General features: G+C 40.6%; 1 protein-coding gene across 2 annotated transcripts in view; it reads left to right on the top strand.

The window, feature by feature from the left end:
- BMPER (BMP binding endothelial regulator) overlaps positions 1-19,936 on the top strand; it is a 253,177-nt gene that overhangs the window by 70,906 nt on the left and 162,335 nt on the right. For both annotated transcript variants that reach the window (XM_040434314.1, XM_040434313.1), the window contains exons 4-6: positions 1,023-1,105; positions 2,606-2,696; positions 4,467-4,549. In XM_040434314.1, coding sequence (XP_040290248.1) covers positions 1,058-1,105; positions 2,606-2,696; positions 4,467-4,549 — 222 coding nt within the window. In that variant the 5' untranslated portion in view covers positions 1,023-1,057. The remainder of the gene's footprint in view (positions 1-1,022; positions 1,106-2,605; positions 2,697-4,466; positions 4,550-19,936) is intronic.

The raw sequence follows: 19,936 nt of genomic DNA, 5'->3' as shown, positions 1-19,936 counted from the left end.
TGTAGAGAAAGGTGATACAAGGCCCTTATTAATAATTATTATTATGTCATGAGTAAGTGTCTGTATGCAATGACCCGTGTAGATGCTGTTGTCTGTGTGTATGAATTTTTATCTTTTTTTTGCATAAATAAACTACAGATTTGCCCTTTTCAAGGGTTATGGCCATCCTACAATCCAACTGTAGTGACTGTACTTGCACACTAAAGTGCCGGACTCTCTGGAGGCAAGGACCATGGGAACATAGACACGCATGCACAGCAGCTGCCATCCTTGCCACCTTGTATGTGCACTGCAGCGGTGATCGTAACGCCTGTAAACAAGCACAGAAGCTGCTGTGCATGCGTGCCTGTGTGTGCTCCCACGGTCCCGGCCACCAGAGAGGCTGCCACTGTTTCCTATAATGTACAAGCATGGCCACCGCTGCTGGATTACTGAGTGGTCGTAACCATGGAAACTCAGTGTATAATGTGATGGAAAAATGAATCCAGCCAGCAAAGGAAGCAGTATGGACAATCATAGTACATTAGTAAGTGCCTTGTACTAACTTTCTCTACATGATAAATGCCATTTGCTGAAGTGAGACAACCCCTTTAAATATTTTTTATGTAGCTAAAGCCAATGTATATTCTGATGATCTAGCCAGAGTTCAGATGTCTGATTTATGTTTATTATCTTATACTTAAAATGATTCTAGAGCTTTTATCCTGCATAGGGTTCTTTTTGCTTTAGAGCAGAGCAGTATTCTTCTGTTCCCAATTTTCTATGGTAAGGGCAGGTTCACTTTAACAGTTTTGCTCAGCTCTAAAGACTTGCCTAGAGGACATGGCAAAATCATTCCGATACTAGGGTTCATCATCAGATGTATCAGATGAATATTTAGATATAGATTACATATCGGGCAATTCAGATGATTGACAGATTCATAAGGTCAATCTTCTGTGCCTCTGTTTAGATACTCATGTGATATTACATTTATGCCACTAACTTATTTTAACAATGTATTCATTTTTTTTCCCCATAAGGTTGTAGCCTTGATGGTAACCTCTTCAATAGCTCCATGAAATGGCAAGACCCTGAACATCCCTGTATTACCAGACAGTGTCAGGTAAGATTGTTTTTTAAACTTATTTTTCAGATTTTTGAAATAGCATACACATTTTCAGTAGCATTATAGCACGTGGATTTGCATTTTTTATTATATTCCATGTGTTATTTTATGCAGAAAGCGGCAGCAGTTGTTTTATCTCATACAAACTGAATTTTCATTTTCATTGTTTACTAAGCTGAAGTTAAAAAAAAGAGATAGCGAGGGAAGCCTTTGGTGGCTTTATTTTGCTTTTCCTGTTTCCACATCTTTTTACAATAAATTGTGGCAATATGTTTGGTCTGAATATTGAGTGGACATTTCTATGGATGCTATGGCTGGTGCTTAACTAGGGTGATATCTCTTAGGCCTCATGTACCCGACCGTATGTTTTTTGCGGTCCGCAAAAAAACGGATCCACAAAAAATACGGATGATGTCCGTGTGCATTCTGTATTTTCTCGAACGGAACAGCTGGCCCCTAATAGAACAGTACTATACTTGTCCGTAATGCGGATAAAAATAGGGCATGTTCTATTTTTTTGCGGAACGGAAATACGGACATACGGAATGCACACAGAGTACCCTTAGTTTTTTTTGCGGACCCATTGAAATGAATGGTTCCGCATACGGTCCGCAGAAAAAATGGAATGGACACATAAAGAAAATACGTTTGTGTGCATGAGCCCTTAGTCGAATGGCTGGTAATCCAGGAAATGATCATTTCAAGTCACATCAAGATTGAAATTGCAGATAAAAGTCTCTGCTAGTAGAATTTTACAATCGTGTCCCATTTTCGAGTTGTCTGCGGCTGGGGGTCATTTAGTATTCTGTATTCAGTGTCTGCCCAAATCGCCTCCAACTTTCACATATATAGACATGCAAATGTTTCCTTAGTGCCGATAAAAGGTAATCTCAGTTTTTTTTTCTTGTCAAAGCAGTAGCCATAAAACTATGTACAAAAGAGTGCATACAAAATCAATTAACTAAAAATCGTCACCCTATGGTTCCCCCCAGGGAAATCTTCATGGCTTCTTCCCTCAGCATCGTCTGAATAGTCAAATCATCAAACAGCTCAATATACAACTTTAAGAAGCTCATACAAATGAGATTTTGATTGGCTACAATACAGCCGATCAGTTATTAGTGCTATCATTTTTGCAAATGATCCCACAGGGAGCATAATTGGGGTGTGTACCTGCACAGTTTGATTGGACAGTGTCACACTGTGAAGGGACACACCAGCTAGACCTTCTAAACTGCTAGTAATTCCTATAGAACTTCTAGCAGGAATAATAAAGGAATGGCATATTATAGAGTCAAAAGAATAGATGCTCCAGAATTGTTATTACATGGTGCATGATGCAGGTGCCTGGGGGGCATTGATTGATTTAGAAGGGGGAAAGAGTTAAGCGGATAGGAGAAATAACCTTTTTGTTGTTTTTCTTATTTTAGCACCAAAATGTAAAAGTATTTAGCCATACTACATCAATTCAATATAATACTTTTCTTCTGTTTACAGGAAGGAGTTATCACAGAATCTCAAGTGCAATGTCTAGTTCACTGTAAGAACCCAGTAAAGCTGCCAGGATTGTGCTGTCCTACATGTCCAGGTATGTGCGTGATAAGAAACGCTCAAATGTGCATTGAAGATATATAACGACATTTATGGCGCTAAGTACTTAGCTTTAATCTGGATTGCCGTATATGTACTACGCTGGATTAAGGCTCCTGTTCCCGCAATCTACGTGAGCAGGTCAGCTCTGTGGCTGTCACTGACAGCCAGGGACTCCAAGGAAGAAACAAAAGCGGTTTATTACCACTTCTGCCTTTTCCTTTCTTCCATACATAGCACTCAATGGGCGCTATGCAATGAATAAAGGAGGCGGCTATTCTGCTAATGGACCCAGCAATCACGTTATTGCTTTGTGTCTAGTTATAGCAGAGCTGCAGGTTCTTAGAAGACCCTGATTAGCTCTGTCTGTGTGCAGTGCCCCCAAAGAGGTCTGTTTTGCCCTGTAACTGGGGCTCCTTTGGATGCTGCATTTACAGTGGAAAATAGTACAAAATAAAATAAATTTAAACGGTGTCAGTGTCCCCCCGAGTAAAAGTATAATAAAATGAGGCCTATGACAGGAGAAGGAGCCATTGCCTTTGTTTTAACCCTAAACTAAGGATCAGGGCAATTATCAGGAACTAGTGTTTGTAGGAACTCTCTCTTCTGATAATTGCCCATGTAAGGCTGTCCATATATGTGTCCAGGTTTTCTAAATATAGTTTTGATGCTGTAAAAGTAGTGTAAATATTCATAGAAGTTAAAGGGTTAATCCCAATTTATGATACTGATGACTTTTCCTGAGGGTAGGTCTTCAATATCAGATCAGAGGGAGTCTAACTCCCAGCTATCAAGCTGATTACCTGTTTGAAAGGTCTGTGGTGCCCGTTCAAGTGCTGAATCCCTTTCAGCGTTTACCTGCATGTCTATTACATTGTAGCAGTGGTGCAGGGTAACAGATTCCTCATCCATTCAAGTGAATGGGAAGAGAAGCAGTGATCAGGCTAGTTGCACATGGAATAGCCTGCCACATCGCTCTGCATTCTGGCATGGCAGGAAGTTTGTAAAGCTCTGTCTGGCTCCATTCCGCAGCAGTTTTATTCCGACTGATTCTCTGCATATTTGCCGGAATGTGGCCAGATCTCCGCCGGTCCCTCTTATAGTGAATGGGGCCAGACGGATGCCTACCGGATTGCTGCCACTAGTATGCAACTAGTCTTACCCTGCACCACTACTACAATGTAGACGATGTACTAGTACATTGAAGTGGAAGCAGCCCCTTCAAACAACTGATCGGCAATATTGATGACCTATCCTGAGTATAGCTTATCAGTATCATGAAATTGTAAAACTCATCTATGCAACTTTGCCAATAGTTTGTATTTCTTAATTCACATTCACAATTGCCTTCACAATTCTGATGGTTTCCCATGGAAACTTTTTAAATTTAGTTCTACACATAAATTGTATATAAAGTTTCCCAAAACATTTTAGTCGTAAGTGGAGTTTTGCTTTTACTATCATCCTAGTTGATCCCACTGACAAACTTTTGTATAGACACCAATAAGTTGCAGATTAGATTGGGACAGAAGCTCAGTTATTCATGGTTTGTAGCAAAGCTATTACTGCATCCTTACAATGACATGAGACCACCCAGACACAGAGCTAGATCATTTGCATGTACAGATAAGAAGTACTTTGTCCCCAAGATCATTTTAATTGTACGATGTTCCTAAGGAAGTGGAGATAACATATAACAATGATCAAAAGCTGTCTTGTGTACTGTGGAGCCTTTCACTTTCCTGACCACTTCCTCTGTCTGTTTCAGGTTGTGTATATGAAGGCCGACACCATAAAGAAGGAGATGAATTTCAGCCAGAGGGGAACAAATGCCTTAAGTGCTCCTGCATCGTAAGTTGTGGTCATGGAGAAAATGATATATTGCTAATTTATAGAAGAGGGAATGGTCATTACAACACATGAACATTCACTGCACAAGAGAAGCAGCATAACATAGCCATGTATCTGTATTAACCTTACTATTACAGCAGCTTTTAGAAAATAACCCTAAATATTCTGTGTTCCATCAAATACTTGTCACACAGTTCTAGAATGATAAAGGATATATGTATACTTAATTATAAGTAATATAGAGAGCTTAGTATTACATATACTGTAATTTACAAGGTCTCTCAGTAATTACTGCATCTCATATGGGGCTGTCATCAGTACCTGGGATGACCTCTCTTGAAAGTCACCTGTGATACCCTGGTTATATTCTAACCAGCTTGACCAACCTCTTGAATATTTAAAAGATTGTGCTCTGACATTTAATGTAAAAGTATAATAAACTTTTAATAGAGAATAATTTGCCGCTATTTCAGCACACCATTTCATTAGATCATCCCTAATTCTGAAGGTATATGCCATGGGGGTATATGGGTGTCACAAATGGAGGCCTAGCTGATGACCCCCTCTATGAGCTAGAAAGAAGACCCACTCTGTAAGATCAGCTACTGCTGGTCTGATTCAAGCTTTTTGCCAGGGGTATCTGGCGCCATATCAAGTAGGTTGTTTGTGGTGAGACAATCTCTTCAAGTTCCATGGATGGTCTATCTATCTATCTATCTATCTATCTATCTATCTATCTATCTATCTATCTATCCAGTTATACTAGAAGTCATCCTATTTTACCCCATCTTGAACAGTCATCTGGTGATATATAGTTTTCGCCTGATCGCACCAGGTTAGGAGCACAGCATGGGCCAAAAAAATGCCAAAGAGGCTATTAGTATTGTCAAGTGATTTGTCATGCTAACCAGAATAAAATATTGCCTGTCCTGCTGAGGCGGCTTCCTTAAAGGGTTTGTCTCATTTGAGACATTAGTGGCATATCGCTAGGATATGCCACCAATGTCAGACAGGTGCAAGCCCCACCTCTGGGACCCGTATCTATCTCCAGAACGGGGCCCCCAAAGTGAGTGGAAAGCTTCTGCACATGCACTCCATTCGTTTCTGGCTGGCCCAGCTATCTCCGGCATTCCCATTAAAGGGAATGGAGTGGTGACCACTCTTTGCGCGGTACGCACTTCATTCTTGTCTTTGGAACTGCCAAAAATAGCTGAGTGCGATTTCTTTTGGCTATTTTTGGAACTCCCAAAGAAATTAAGAGGGAGCATGCTGTGCATGCCCAATGCGCTCTCATTCACTTTGGGGGGCCCATTCTGGAGATAAGTGCAGGTCTCAGAGGTATCTATCTATCTATCTTTCCAGATGATACACATACTATAAGGAAATAATAGTATTTTGTAGAGGCCATCAGCAGTGAGGGTTTTCCTTAAATCCACAAGAAGGTATATCACCATTATTACCACCACCAGTAGTCTGACATGAGAACTTCAGAAGAATTGAATCTGCTGAATATTTATCTATTCCTGAAATGGAAAGATGTTTGTGACTACATCTCAGGCATATATTAGCTGATCGCATTGGTTGTGACAAGAAGCATCACAACTGCCTTTTTACCATAAACTTGATTTTGGACGTGAAGTTATTCACATGTCTTAAGACATAAAAATAGCAGCTGAACAGATGAGTGAATTTCTGGGAATAGTCTCTTATCTCATAAAAGACATACCGTGTAGACATGAAAAGAGAAAAAACTGCAGCTCTGCTGCTTCGTAATAATTTACATGGGCCGCTGACAGCATGTCCAGGGTTTTCACTGGAAAATACTGTATGCAGATATTCTTTTATTACGTAAACTTCATGAATCTTTTATAAGGGTATGTACTTTATATAGTACAAACGTTCCTGTGTCCTGTATCGTTCTTGCATCTGTTGCTATGACTGCAGTATATTTCCTCTACTTTTCCTATTTTTATCTTCCCACATTTACAGCAATCCTGACTTATCCATATAGATCTATACACATGCATAATGCAGTGGATCCAGATTTGGAGTGTTAGATGATGATGATGTGGGGTGTAGAATGCTCTCATAATGAGGAACATTTATACACATAGGACTTCATTAAACATAGGATTTTATTATACGCATGCCCTAGTTGAAGGGGTTGTCCAGTGAGTGATACTAGTTTTTTTTTTATATATATGATTCACATTGGTTTAAAAAAAAAAAAAAGCCAAAGTTATCCTCACTGATCCCCAGCGTTGCCACTTTAACATTGATCCTGTCACCACTGTTATTCACTTCCTGGTCCTGACTCAACACATAGGGAATTCCAGGAAAGGCCTTTTAAGCCAATCACTGACTGAGGCGGGTCACAGGTAACGCTAGTAATTGGCTTAGCAGCCATCTCCAGGAATTTCCTGCATATTGGAGCGGGAACAGGAAGTAAAGGGCAGCATGGATCGGAGCAGTGTCAGACAAGCAAAGGTGGGGGATCAGTGAGGGTGAGTGTGGCTTCTTTTTATTTTTAACCAATTGTGAGCCATATATAAAAAGTTTTATACTGCTGGACAACACCTTTATATGGTACCAGTGGGTGATCATTGAAGACTGGCGGCATTCTAGCAGTGAAATCATTCCTGACCCATCAGCAAAGACATGTTGCCTAGTACAGAGGCATGTGCAAGAACAATTCATAGGTCCTTGCCCCATATTAAGAGGTATTTGCTTATGATAGATCTCCTCTCTGAGGACTTTCCTGCAACCCTTCACTTCCAATCTCTCAGCCATTACACCTTACCACTTATTGCAAGGCAAGGTAATCATTAACTCAGTCCATACGTGCAATCTAGTACACAGTAGAGGGATTTGCAAGTTTTATTATGTTGTTGGGCCCACTTACCTTGAGAACCCTTTTGCAGCTGCACATATAGCATGTCTGCCTGTGAACGATTGCCTGAATGGGAAGTCAGGGAAAAGTTCATTAAATGTCGAAGAGCCCAATAGCATCATTTAAGGGCTCCTAAGAGATGAGGTGGTTTTAAAGGTCATATTATGTACAGTATCTTCTATAACAAATCATGCACATGTCAGTTGGACATGAAGGGGGAGATTTATCAAACACTGGAGTTTTATGTCGGTCTTCAAAATCTCCTGTGCCGCCAAAGGATGCACCTAATTTATGACCAGGCGCATCCTCTAGACAGTTAATGCGCCAGAATGAAATCTACGACAGCTTTGAGCAAAACTGGCCCAAATTAAGATAAATATTTTAGGCCCACTAGTCCGTTCCCCTGCCTGCCCTTCTTATGAATGAGCATTAAACCACAAAGTATATTAGAAAGTTGTAGATACAATAATTAGGCTTCATTAAAGTCTGAACTATGAGTAGGTGCTTGAAAACCGTAAGACCACCAAAGAAGCCCAGCTCAGAAATGTAACCATAGGGTGTTGATGTGGAAAAAAGCTTTGAACAATCCTGGTTTGCCGTAAAGGGTCTCTTGTAAGCTGATCTCAAGTTGTCCCGCTGCTGGTACTCCAAGCCATTAGCTGTAATCTGAATCCTGCACCATAATAGTAGAAATGAAGCATTACACAATTCTCAATTAAAATCGATGGGCCATGCTTATTGTCTATGGACATGTCAGGACCTCCTGAGCAAGAGACACTTAAAGGGGTTGACCACTTTCTCCTTATTGTTGACCAATATGTTTATAAGATAATTATATGATACTTTCTAATATAGCCTTTGTTGGAATTGTGCACCATTTCTTATATTTTATAAAGTATACTCCTTTTTTTGCAAAGTCTTTTGTGCTGTCCACACAAAGGTCCTGCCCAAAAAAAGGCCACCGTTGGAGGGTCTTGTGACCAGGCAGATCACCTCCATGTAAAGTTTCCTCCATTCAAACATACTGCACCTGCACTAAACTCCCAACAGAAGAAGTGTATATGGCAGGTGCAGTGTGTCTGAATAGAGGAAGCATCACATGGAGTTGATTTGCATGGTGGCATGACCCTCCATCACTGGCCATCTTATGGACAGAATCTCTTTGTGTAAACAAGGGAGTAAACCTGATGAAATATAGAAAATGGTGCAGGGTTTCAACACAGGCTACATGTAATTGCCATATAATCATCTCACAGACACATTGGTCAACAGTAAGCAGAAAGTAGCCAACCCCTTTAAGGTTCCCAGATATGTCACCCAAATCCTCCATACGCATACCTGCTCAGTGCTTGGCTGAGTGTAAACCTCTAAGGAGAGAGTCACTGCCAGACACCACTAACTGTGACTTATCTCCCAAGTGAACAAAACAATTAGGCTTTGAGATTCAACACAATCCTTCTCTCATCCCAACATCATCCATCAGGGAAAATTAAGCTGCTCCCCACTAACATCAGATTGTCGTCCAACCCAACTGAAAATGGTGGGTTTGACCGACAATACTGTGTATGAGGGTATTTAGTAGCTGCCCTCTTCTCTGGCTAAAGGGTGAATGCATTTGAAACTGAGTTTACTGAATCAGAGAAGCCTTAGGGCATTTACTAAGAATATCATACTGCTCGGTTGTATTCTAATTAGAGATAAGCGAATCGACTTAGGATGAAACATCTGAAGTCGATTCGCATAAAACTTCGTTCTAATACTGTACGGAGCAGGAGCTCCATACAGTATAAGAATATATTGGCTCTGATGAGCCGAAATACATTCTAATACTGTACGGAGCTCCTGCTCCGTACAGTATTAGAACGAAGTTTTATGCGAATCGACTTCGGATGTTTCATCTGAAGTCGATTCGCTCATCTCTAATTCTAATGTATAAAACCAGTAATGGAATATTTCATGCTCTCTATAAAAGAAAGTTGGTAAATCAGTTTTAGTGGTTGTGAGGCCTTATTCACTTTTGTGACATACGGTAAATTAGGAGTTACAAGTGTGTGGTACAAATTCAGGGGGAGAAGGGGTCTTCAAAAATTTTGCATTTTGCCCTAGGGCTGTAGTTTCAATGTAAAAAAAAGGATAATAGCATTAGTAAATCTGTCTCATTCTTTTTATTGTCATCATCCAAACCCTGTTTGCTTGTTGCAAGAACAAATTTCCACCCATTGCACAAAAACACTGTAGCAAATCTCGACCATCCAGAAACATTATGACCCTTCAGTCTTCGGTATAATGGCCTTTTTGGCACCATGTCAATATTTCCCGGCAAGCAAAGCTAAGGGATTGTAGAGGTAACTGTAGTCTTGTACTCACTGATACGGCAGAGGATGGCAAATATTTGCAAAGAGAGATCAGTCCAGCGCCTGGTTAAAAATTTCACACATCCTCTCGAAGATGTCAAGGATAAAATAGAACATCAGTCGTACCTTTTAACGTATGTTATGCTTTACTTTTTTATATGAGACAAGTAATGCAAATAGTTTGTGTTTAATTTATTACTTAGGTATAGACATGACCATAAAGACAGCAGGAATTAAACATAAGATATTTTTCCAGTCAGCCTGCTTTTTATCAGCCTGTTATCTGTCAGTTGTGGTTTAAAGCTAACTAGGAGCAGTCAACCACTTGAGCTCACCATACATGACTTTACATGGCTGGGTGCATTTTTTTTCATGGTCATATTTTTCATTAACTGGTTATTACCATGATTAAAGGGAAAATATCAAAAGTCATACTTTAAATTGTCCTTACCGGCAGTATTTCTAACTTTTATGAAAACATCTGCACTTCTATGAGTATCAAAAAAGATCTAAAATTCATCACAAAAGAAAATATAGATAAATAAAGTGTCACCAAATTTATTTTTCGGCTAGTTAAAACCAGATAGCGACACATCCTTTTTTCCAATCTGTTTTTATTTTCTAATTGCCCAAATTTATTTACTCTGTTTTCTGAACATGATTTTAGGGGTGGCCATCTTGCCTGAGCTGTTATTGATAACATTTAGAAAGCATTAAGAAAATTGCTTTATGGCAGTCACATGGGCCATAGACACAACGGTCTGGAGGGGACCTCATTGACTTCTGTGGGAGAGTCTTCTAGGCATGTTCTGTGACCTGTGCAGAGGTCAAGAATAGATACAATTTGACAATCACCTGTTGTGAATGGTGGATCCTGTGCTATCTATGTATATATTGTAGGTGATATGTGTCATGTGTCATTCCAATCCTGCCTGTAATGACAAGCAGATAGCTGCAGTAAAGTTTTCTGTACAGACCAAGAAGTGATGCCTATTATTAGTGCAGCACGCCAGACCTGCAGGGTATTGCGAAGTGAGGTCACGGTTATGGGCAATCGAGGGTTACTCACTGTTCATAGGAGAACCCTGGGCAGGCATACGACAGTGAAGGAGAGGCTGACACAATGTTCCTCTGGGGCACACTCTGTATGTAGGGACCAGGCCTGATGGTGAATGAGGTGCCCTGGATGTTGCAGGTGTTTTGAGTGCCTGGGGCAAGGTCCCTTTAAGGATCGTGACGCCAGTGCCTGTAACGGTGGCACACCGGTTTTCAATAGCAATAAGTGAGGTACACAGGTGGTATAGTGAACCAAACGTTGCTTCACTTATAACAGTCCAACTTTGTACAACAAGATGGTAATGCAGTCCCTTATTTCAAGTGCTTCACAAGCAGGCTCATTTCAAATACTGGCAGGTATAATTCTGTGCAAGATACTCAGAGGGTAATCAACAACACACTAAGAATCAGGTTGTACCTTCTCCTCAGAAATAGTGTACACTGTTCTTTAGAACTCCTGTCTGGTTTCTATCCCAAGGCCCGGGTGCCTAAATGCTGGCTTTAATCCTTGGTAATAAATCTTCCTCCAGTATTGACCCTTTCTCTTACTTTATAGTTCCTCTGCCCATCAGCTTACTTATCTTAGCTGGTTGCACTGTCTCTGCTTGGCTTGAGGGTAACTGCAGGTTTCTCCCAGGAGGCACATCTCTTCTACTGGGGTTGATTCTTCTTGTGCTATTATAGGTCCAATGATACTTCAGGCAGGCTATAATCCTTCACTAGCCTCCTGGTGGCAACTAGAAGCCTGGACTATCTAGCTGCATGTCAGGAGGAGGCCCTCAGCATATCTCTGTCTAAGATGCCCTCTCACTTCTGTGTCCACAGACTCCTGACTACAGACTAACTCCTCCCTGTCTGGGCCTGAACATTTATACTAGGGGCTCCCTATCTCCCTCAAGTGTTTAGGATGCCTAACTACACCCCCATAGGCCTGTTGTACATGTCACAGGGGAAACAATACATGTAAAAGCACATAGAAAATACATTAACATACATGGTCAAATATAATATCACTGTCCCTTAGGAGTAGGAGTAACACGTGACCCAATTGACCCTTGTGTAATGCCCACCCCTACCTAGTGGGACACTACATTAGGCATAGTGATAAGTGTGAAAACTGCAGGATGTATGTTTTTTTTATATATATAGATATTGACATGGGAAATTAAAAATAACATTACCAAAAAATCTTTAAAAATAATGATTTAAAAAATAGGTAATTTTCTGATGACACATTCCATTTAACCTGGCTAGAAAGGATACTTAAAGAAAAATCTTTCTGTAGTAAACGATGGGTAGTAGTGATCTGGCAACATGGGTCCCATCTAAAAGATAACATATATCAGACTATGTTGACACTGCGCTCATTTGGCGGAACATTTGATATATTCTGCCCAATGTATGCCACAGATGTATGCAGCTGCATATTTCTGCTATTAGCTCCCAAATGAATACAAAGGTAAGCTCCAAGAAGAAGGCGAGGCCCCCGGAGTAACAGACACATTTCTCAGGTGCTGCATAGTCGTCTCTCTCTGTTTCTGCACTCCTCTTCATTCCTGTTCAGCAGCCACAGACAACGTCCTGAAGATCGGGCACCCAGGATGGAAGATGAGCATAGGAACGAGGAGAATGACTAGCTGTACATATCCAGACCTTAAAACCTATGATAGTTTATGCACACGTTGGGAGAAATTCCTGCATATTGGCTGAAGGTACTACCCAAACATAGCATATATGATCACTGGGAGCCTAAGATTCTGAAATCCCCCTCCAGTCTCAGTTGAGTCTTAGTATGCTGCCTGTCTACCCCCTGTCTACCCCCCCCCCTCCCCCATCCTGTACACTGGCTGTACCTCAGCTTTTGTATGCCGGCTGTGCTGTATAGACACAAGCCCACAATGGTTTCTTGGTTGGTGTATAAAGAGCTGATTTCTGATTTAAGATAATTTTGGTAAATACACTCACCTAAAGAATTATTAGGAACACCTGTTCTATTTCTCATTAATGCAATTATCTAGTCAACCAATCACATGGCAGTTGCTTCAATGCATTTAGGGGTGTGGGGTCTGGTCAAGACAATCTCCTGAACTCCAAACTGAATGTCAGAATGGGAAAGAAAGGTGATTTAAGCAATTTTGAGCGTGGCATGGTTGTTGGTGCCAGACGGGCCGGTCTGAGTATTTCACAATCTGCTCAGTTACTGGGATTTTCACGCACAACCATTTCTAGGGTTTAGAATGGTGTGAAAAGGGAAAAACATCCAGTATGCGGCAGTCCTGTGGGCAAAAATGCCTTGTGGATGCTAGAGGTCAGAGGAGAATGGGCCGACTGATTCAAGCTGATAGAATAGCAACGTTGACTGAAATAACCACTCGTTACAACCGAGGTATGCAGCAAAGCATTTGTGAAGCCACAACACGCACAACCTTGAGGCGGATGGGCTACAACAGCAGAAGACCCCACCGGGTACCACTCATCTCCACTACAAATAGGAAAAAGAGGCTACAATGTGCACGAGCTCACCAAAATTGGACTGTTGAAGACTGGAAAAATGTTGCCTGGTCTGATGAGTCTCGATTTCTGTTGAGACATTCAAATGGTAGAGTCCGAATTTGGCGTAAACAGAATGAGAACATGTATCCATCCTCTGATGGCTACTTCCAGGAGGATAATGCACCATGTCACAAAGCTCGAATCATTTCAAATTGGTTTCTTGAACATGACAATGAGTTCACTGTACTAAAATGGCCCCCACAGTCACCAGATCTCAACCCAATAGAGCATCTTTGGTGGAACGGGAGCTTCGTGCCCTGGATGTGCATCCCTCAAATCTCCATTCAATGCCACGTAGAATTAAGGCAGTTCTGAACACAAAAAGGGGGTCCAACACCGTATTAGTATGGTGTTCCTAATAATTCTTCAGGTGAGTGTATATCTGTAGTCCTCTGTAAAACCATAGATATCTCAAATAAGAATGCAGCCCTGCTACATTTGGCAAACACATCTTTTCCACATTTTAATGTAGATGCTTTATAGGATATTTTGTACATCTACATGTGAATCTGTTATGTTTTTAAAAACTCTATTTCAATCATCTTGAAAATCTCTCAGAAGTATCACGAGGAAGAGGTTATCGAAGACAAACACTTCACAGGCTCCAAATGATGGCGACAGTTTTTTAAGCTGGTTTATCATTAAACAGAAAATATATTATTTTTACCTGCCTGTGCTATTATTTTTTTTGCTGAGGTCGTATTTTCCACTTTCTTTGTTCTTTTGAATTACCTCGATTACATAGTTAGAAGCGTCTGTTTCTTCAAGAATTCCTTGTACACATGAAACCTTTTTGTTGATACAGTGTCAGAAGGCTGTCAGCAGACCCAGTAGTATTTGGTTGTCAAGGACCACACATGCATTCTTCTCCACGAGATCATTGCACTTTGTTAGGGTGTTGATTTTAAACTTCAAAGGACTTAGAATATTCCCATTTTTTACTTCACTGACACAGATCATTATGCTTAAAGCAACAATAACTGGCAAAAAATGGTATAATATACGCATTACCATTGCAGCCATACACTGTATATTTATTATTTTATTATAGTTTTTCAAAATCTTTTACATAGCGATCAAGAATTTTTTATAGAGTTGCATGTGCATCAGTGTCTCTACCCTGTGCCTCATTTAAGTACAAGGTGTACGTCACTTTGAGTGTGGCACAGGTTTAAAACAAAGCCTCGTTTGGTAAGTCTCTTAAAGCGACACTCCAGTTCAAAAATAAAAAAAAATCACATTAACTGGGCACCGAACAAAACACTTTCATGGTGACCTCCTTTTCATCTTTTAGCTGCCGATTCATCTGTTCTCTGTCTCCTCTTTTTCCATCCAAGATGGCCGGACTGCTTCTCAAACTGCCTGATGCACACTGTGCATTTGGTAGCCCAAGACAATTCTGGGGCACAGAAACTTCTGAATTATGGTGCTATGGCTTGGGAGGAGTTGCTCTTGGAGGATATTTTAATACCTTTTTATATTCACAGCTGTGTTCTTAGGTAAAATTGTAAGAGAGAGCTCACTCCCTTGGATGAAAAGTAACCCCACACATGAATGGTCTCAGGATTCTTTACTGTTGGCCTGAAACAGGACTCATGATGGTGCTCACCTTTTCATCTCCAGACTATCATTTTTCCATATTTCCTGAACAGTCTAAAAGGGGCTTTATCAGAGAAAATAACTTTACCCAAATCCTCTGCAGTCCAATCCTTGTTCTTGGAGAGAAGCGGCTTCTTTGCTGCCCTTCTTGATGCCAGTCCATTCTCCAAAAGCCTTCTCCTCACTGTACATGCAGATTCACTCATGCCTGCCTCTGCAGGTGGTGACCTGATCCTGTATCCTGGCGGTTGCTGGGCTTTCTTGAGCACCCTGAAGCCTTCTTCACAGCAATTGACCCTCTCTCCTTAAAGTTCTTCATGATCCGATACATGGTTGATTTAGTTGCAATCTTACAAAAAGCTATTTACTTGCCTGTGAAGCCCTTGATGCAAAACAACCATGACTGCATATGCTTCCTTAATGGTAACCATGCCTAACAGAAGAAGATAATGCTTTCAAGCACCACCCCCTTTTTAAAGCAACCAGTCTGCTCTTCTAATTCAGTCAGTATGAGTGATATCAGCTAACTTGTCCTGAGCTAATGAGAAAATCACTTAAATTATGTTTTTAGGTCATTTTGTGGCAGGGCTGAAATGCAGTAGAAATAGGATTCTTGTGATTAAGTTTATTTTCATGCAAGGAATGATTTTGCAATTAATCTGATCACTGTAGCTAAAGTTAATGCAAATTGCCATCATAAAAAATTGAAGAAGCAAATTTTGTAAAAAACTATAATTTGTGTCAGTCTTTTGGCCATGGCTTCTTAATAGGTTGGCTGTCTTGATCCATTGTACAAATTGTAGACTCGCAGCTCTTGTGTGGGCTGGGAATAGAGGTAGAAAATAGGGTGTAATTTTGAGATTTATTCCAACTTTTCTATAAACATTGAAATCATTTTGACTGGAAAACCCATATGTAATATGGTTTACTGAGTAGAAAATAAAAAGCTGCAGAGCTATCTCGGTGCTAGTCTAGCCTTGTGTTAGTCTAGTCTAGTTCCAGTCTGCCCTGATGCTAGGCTAGTGTGTAAATGACAGACTGCTAAAGAACAAAAGTCAATCTTTTGCCCTGAATCTTAAGTATCCCTCCCTAAAAGGAGCTTTTGAATAGAATTAGTGACATTTGCATCTAACATGTTCAGTCCATTGTTTCTGCTTATGTAACAATCCATTGTATCTTGAAACAAATAATGGCACCTGCAATTAAAAGTTCCCAGACATCAAAATTTGTAACACAAATGTTGGTTTGTCTCCTGTTGTTATAGTGCCCTCCTTGGGGCCAAATAGTGACAGGCACCCCAGAGAGCAGTCTATAAAAGATCTTTATCTCAGACTATGTTATTATAGAAGATTTAGATTCTTATAACCATAAATATTTCCTTTTGAAGTAGCGTGCGCCAGGGAAAGCCATGACGAGAAAATGATGTCTTGACAAAAGTAACCATGGAAAAGGACAAGTTAAAAGGCAGCATTTAAACTCATAACTAAGCTCCTTGAATTACAAAAAAAAGATTTTGTACTTCATTGTTTTGTGGACCATAGGCCATGGGAACTTTGGCATGCAAAGTATTTAGGGAGGTGCGTGGCATCATGCAGAGAGTGAATGGTTCAATCTATGAAAGGTCTGAGACAGTCTTCATGAAGGCACCCAGCCAGTCTTTATTGACCTTTGATGAAACTTTTCTGGTGCAATAAAAAGGGACGTATGTATTGCTAAATTCTTCTTCTACACTAAATGTCATGTCTGATATATTTCCTAAAGCAAGCTGAAAAATATCACATTGAAATTTGTTTGCAGTGGTTTATTGTGGCAGCTGACTGCAAACAAGAGGCATTAGGCTTAAAAATGTACTTAAAAATGTACCGGAGCTAATAAGAAACTTTTTAAGGTGGTCATAAACGTGAAGGTAATTCTGGCTATCTGTTTTCAGACCAATAGATCCATTACTTTAGCATTTTTATGCACATACATGCAGTGTTTTGCTATGGCTGGAATGATTTTACACACAATAAACGATGATGTTATAACTTTGCATGTATGTGTTATAAGGTAATTGTTTCAATGTTTCAATATTAAATATATTATTTTGTGTACTTCTCTTATTTCCTTATTTTGTATTAAAGGGATTGTCCAGCCTTTTGTAAGTGATGGCCTATCCTCAGGATAGGTCATCACTAGCTTATCACTAGTGGACAGTGCTCATCACTCTACTGCTGCCCGCTTTGAAATCATTGGGAACTGTGCTGCAGTGACAAGCGCTGCCCACTGCAATGTTGATGATGCTGTTTACTTCCGGCACCAACTTCTGGTGACAGAGCTACACCCAAATAGATGATCGATCGGTGGGGGTGAAAGGTTGGACCTCTGCTGATCAGTTAGTGATGCCCTAGCCTGAGGATAGGCCATCACTTAGAAAAGGCTGGACAACCCCTTTTAACACCATTACACTAACATATTAGGGTTTTCCAGGATTTTACTTTAATGACCAATCAATAGGATAAGCAATCAGTGTTTGATTATTGGATCTCCGAATCCCAAAATTAGCAGAATAAAGGGACATTAAAGGGGTTCTCCAGGAATTAAGAAAATCAAAATACTTAAATATGACTTTATAATAAATATATCCACAAATACCTTTCATTAGTTAGACTGGCTAGTTTTGTCTACGGAGCAATCACTAGGAGAAATAAAATGGCCGCCATCCTACCAGTACACACAGAACCTGTCCTAATCACATAGGAGGACAAGTTACTTCACAACACTGAGCTGAAGGGCTGCCTCATCCTCCTCTCTGCTCTGTGGGAATGGAAATGACGAGGAGACATGAAGTGGGGGTAATGAGCAGCAGCAGTCTCCATTACCACTGCTCCATATCACCACAGTCTGTCCTGTCCGTCCTCTCTGTACTTCATGTCTCCTCATGAACTAAATTCCCCAGAGATTCAGCTAAAGTTCTTATCATCTGTATTTAGGATCATAATTCCTGACAAGTAGAGCAGAGAGGATGAGGCAGCTCTTTAACTCAGTGTTGTGAGGTAACTTGTCCTCCTGTGTGATTAGGACAGGTTCTGTGTGTACTGGTAGGACAGCGGCCATTTTGTATCCCCTGATGATTGCTCCCCCAACAAAACGAGCCATAATAAATAATAAAAGGTATTTGGAAATATATTTATTATAAAGTAATATTTAAGTATTTTCATTTTCTTAATTCCCAGACAACCCCTTTAATGCTAGCTGAAGTACAGGGGTTCCTTCCTTTCAGCTGCCTACTGCATACTCAGACAGGTATGAATAGCATTGTGTCAGGTACTGCAATGAAGGAGCAGCTTCTGCTTATTGCAAGGGTCGCAATCATATATTGAGAGTCTGTTCTAGTGATAGGTCATTAATCCCTGCAAATCCACACAGTAGTATAATTCCTTTTAATAGCAGCAACCATCCAATAAAAGAACAGTGAAATTAAATTCAATATGGCTTCCCTGCAGGTGACCTGTAGTACCTGACTGTTATAATAGCCTATGTCTGATATTTCTGAGCCTGAGCTGCATGTATTCGGCCAAAGGGTGCACAAGACAACAGAGATAAAAGTCATTTATTTCTATCTTCCCTTGCTTGTCTTCTCATTTCTCCCACTCAGTGATTTTCATACTACTGTTGGGGAATTGTTGTACAGTACATTCATGCATACATACACATTGGGGGGCTGCTGTAAATGCATGCATACAAGATGTATCTCCCCATGATCTGATACAATGAGACCTCTTCAAAAGATGACCTCTTTGACAAGTTCACCCTCATATAGATCAGATATTTTTAGTGACGGATTTACAATTTACCTTTCTTCTGTTTATATTATGTTTGCCATACACATTGTATAAATTGCTGATTTTTCTGTGGTACCAGCCGACTAACATGGTATCCCGGCTTTACAGGAGAAAATAAGGATCGGGTATTTAGATTTCAGTGGCCCCATCCTTTAGTTCTTTGTCCCATCCTTTTATTCTTTGGCCCCATCCTTTTGTCCCTTGGCCCCATCCTTTTCCTTTTGACCCCATCCTTTTGTCCCTGGCCCTATCCATTTGATTTTGGCCCTATCCTTTTGTTCTTTGACCCCATTCTTTCGTTCTTTAACCCACCCTTTTGTCTTTTGGCCCTATCCTTTTGTCCTTTGGCACCATCCTTTTGTTCTTTTGCCCATGCTTTTGTTCTTGACCCAATCTTTTTGTCTTTTGGCCCCATCCTTTTGTGCTTTGGCATCATCCTTTTGTTCTTGGCCCCATCCTTTTGTTCTTGGCCCCATTCTTTTGTTCTTTGGCCCCATCCTTTTTTCCTTTGGCCCCGTACTTTTGGCTCCATCCTTTTGTCCTTTGGCATCATCCTTTTGTCCTTTGGCATCATCCTTTTGTTCTTGGCCCCATCAGTTTGTTCTTTTGCCCATCCTTTTGTTCTCGGCCCAATCTTTTTGTCTTTTGGCCCCATCCTTTTGTACTTTGGCATCATCCTTTTGTTCTAGGCCCTATCCTTTTGTTCTTGGCCCCATTATTTTGTTCTTGGCCCCATTCTTTTGTTCTTTGGCCCCATCCTTTTTTCCTTTGGCCCCGTACTTTTGGCCCCATCCTTTTGTCCTTTGGCATCATCCTTTTGTTCTTGGCCCCATCAGTTTGTTCTTTTGCCCATCCTTTTGTTCTCGGCCCAATCTTTTTGTCTTTTGGCCCCATCCTTTTGTGCTTTGGCATCATCCTTTTGTCATTTGGCCCCATCCTTTTGTTCTTGGCCCAATCTTTTTGTCTACTGGCCCCATCCTTTTGTCTTTTGGCATCATCCTTTTGTTTGTATTCATTACACATGCATGCTAGACTGAGCTGAGTATGCATTTATATGGGGGGGGGGCAGGGGAGATAACTTTTGGCTGAATGCCCATTTGTCCATCAGCTA

This window comes from Bufo bufo, chromosome 5, assembly GCF_905171765.1.
Source record: "Bufo bufo chromosome 5, aBufBuf1.1, whole genome shotgun sequence".
Taxonomy (NCBI): Eukaryota; Metazoa; Chordata; class Amphibia; order Anura; family Bufonidae; genus Bufo; species Bufo bufo.
This window is presented reverse-complemented; position numbering and strand designations above follow the sequence as displayed.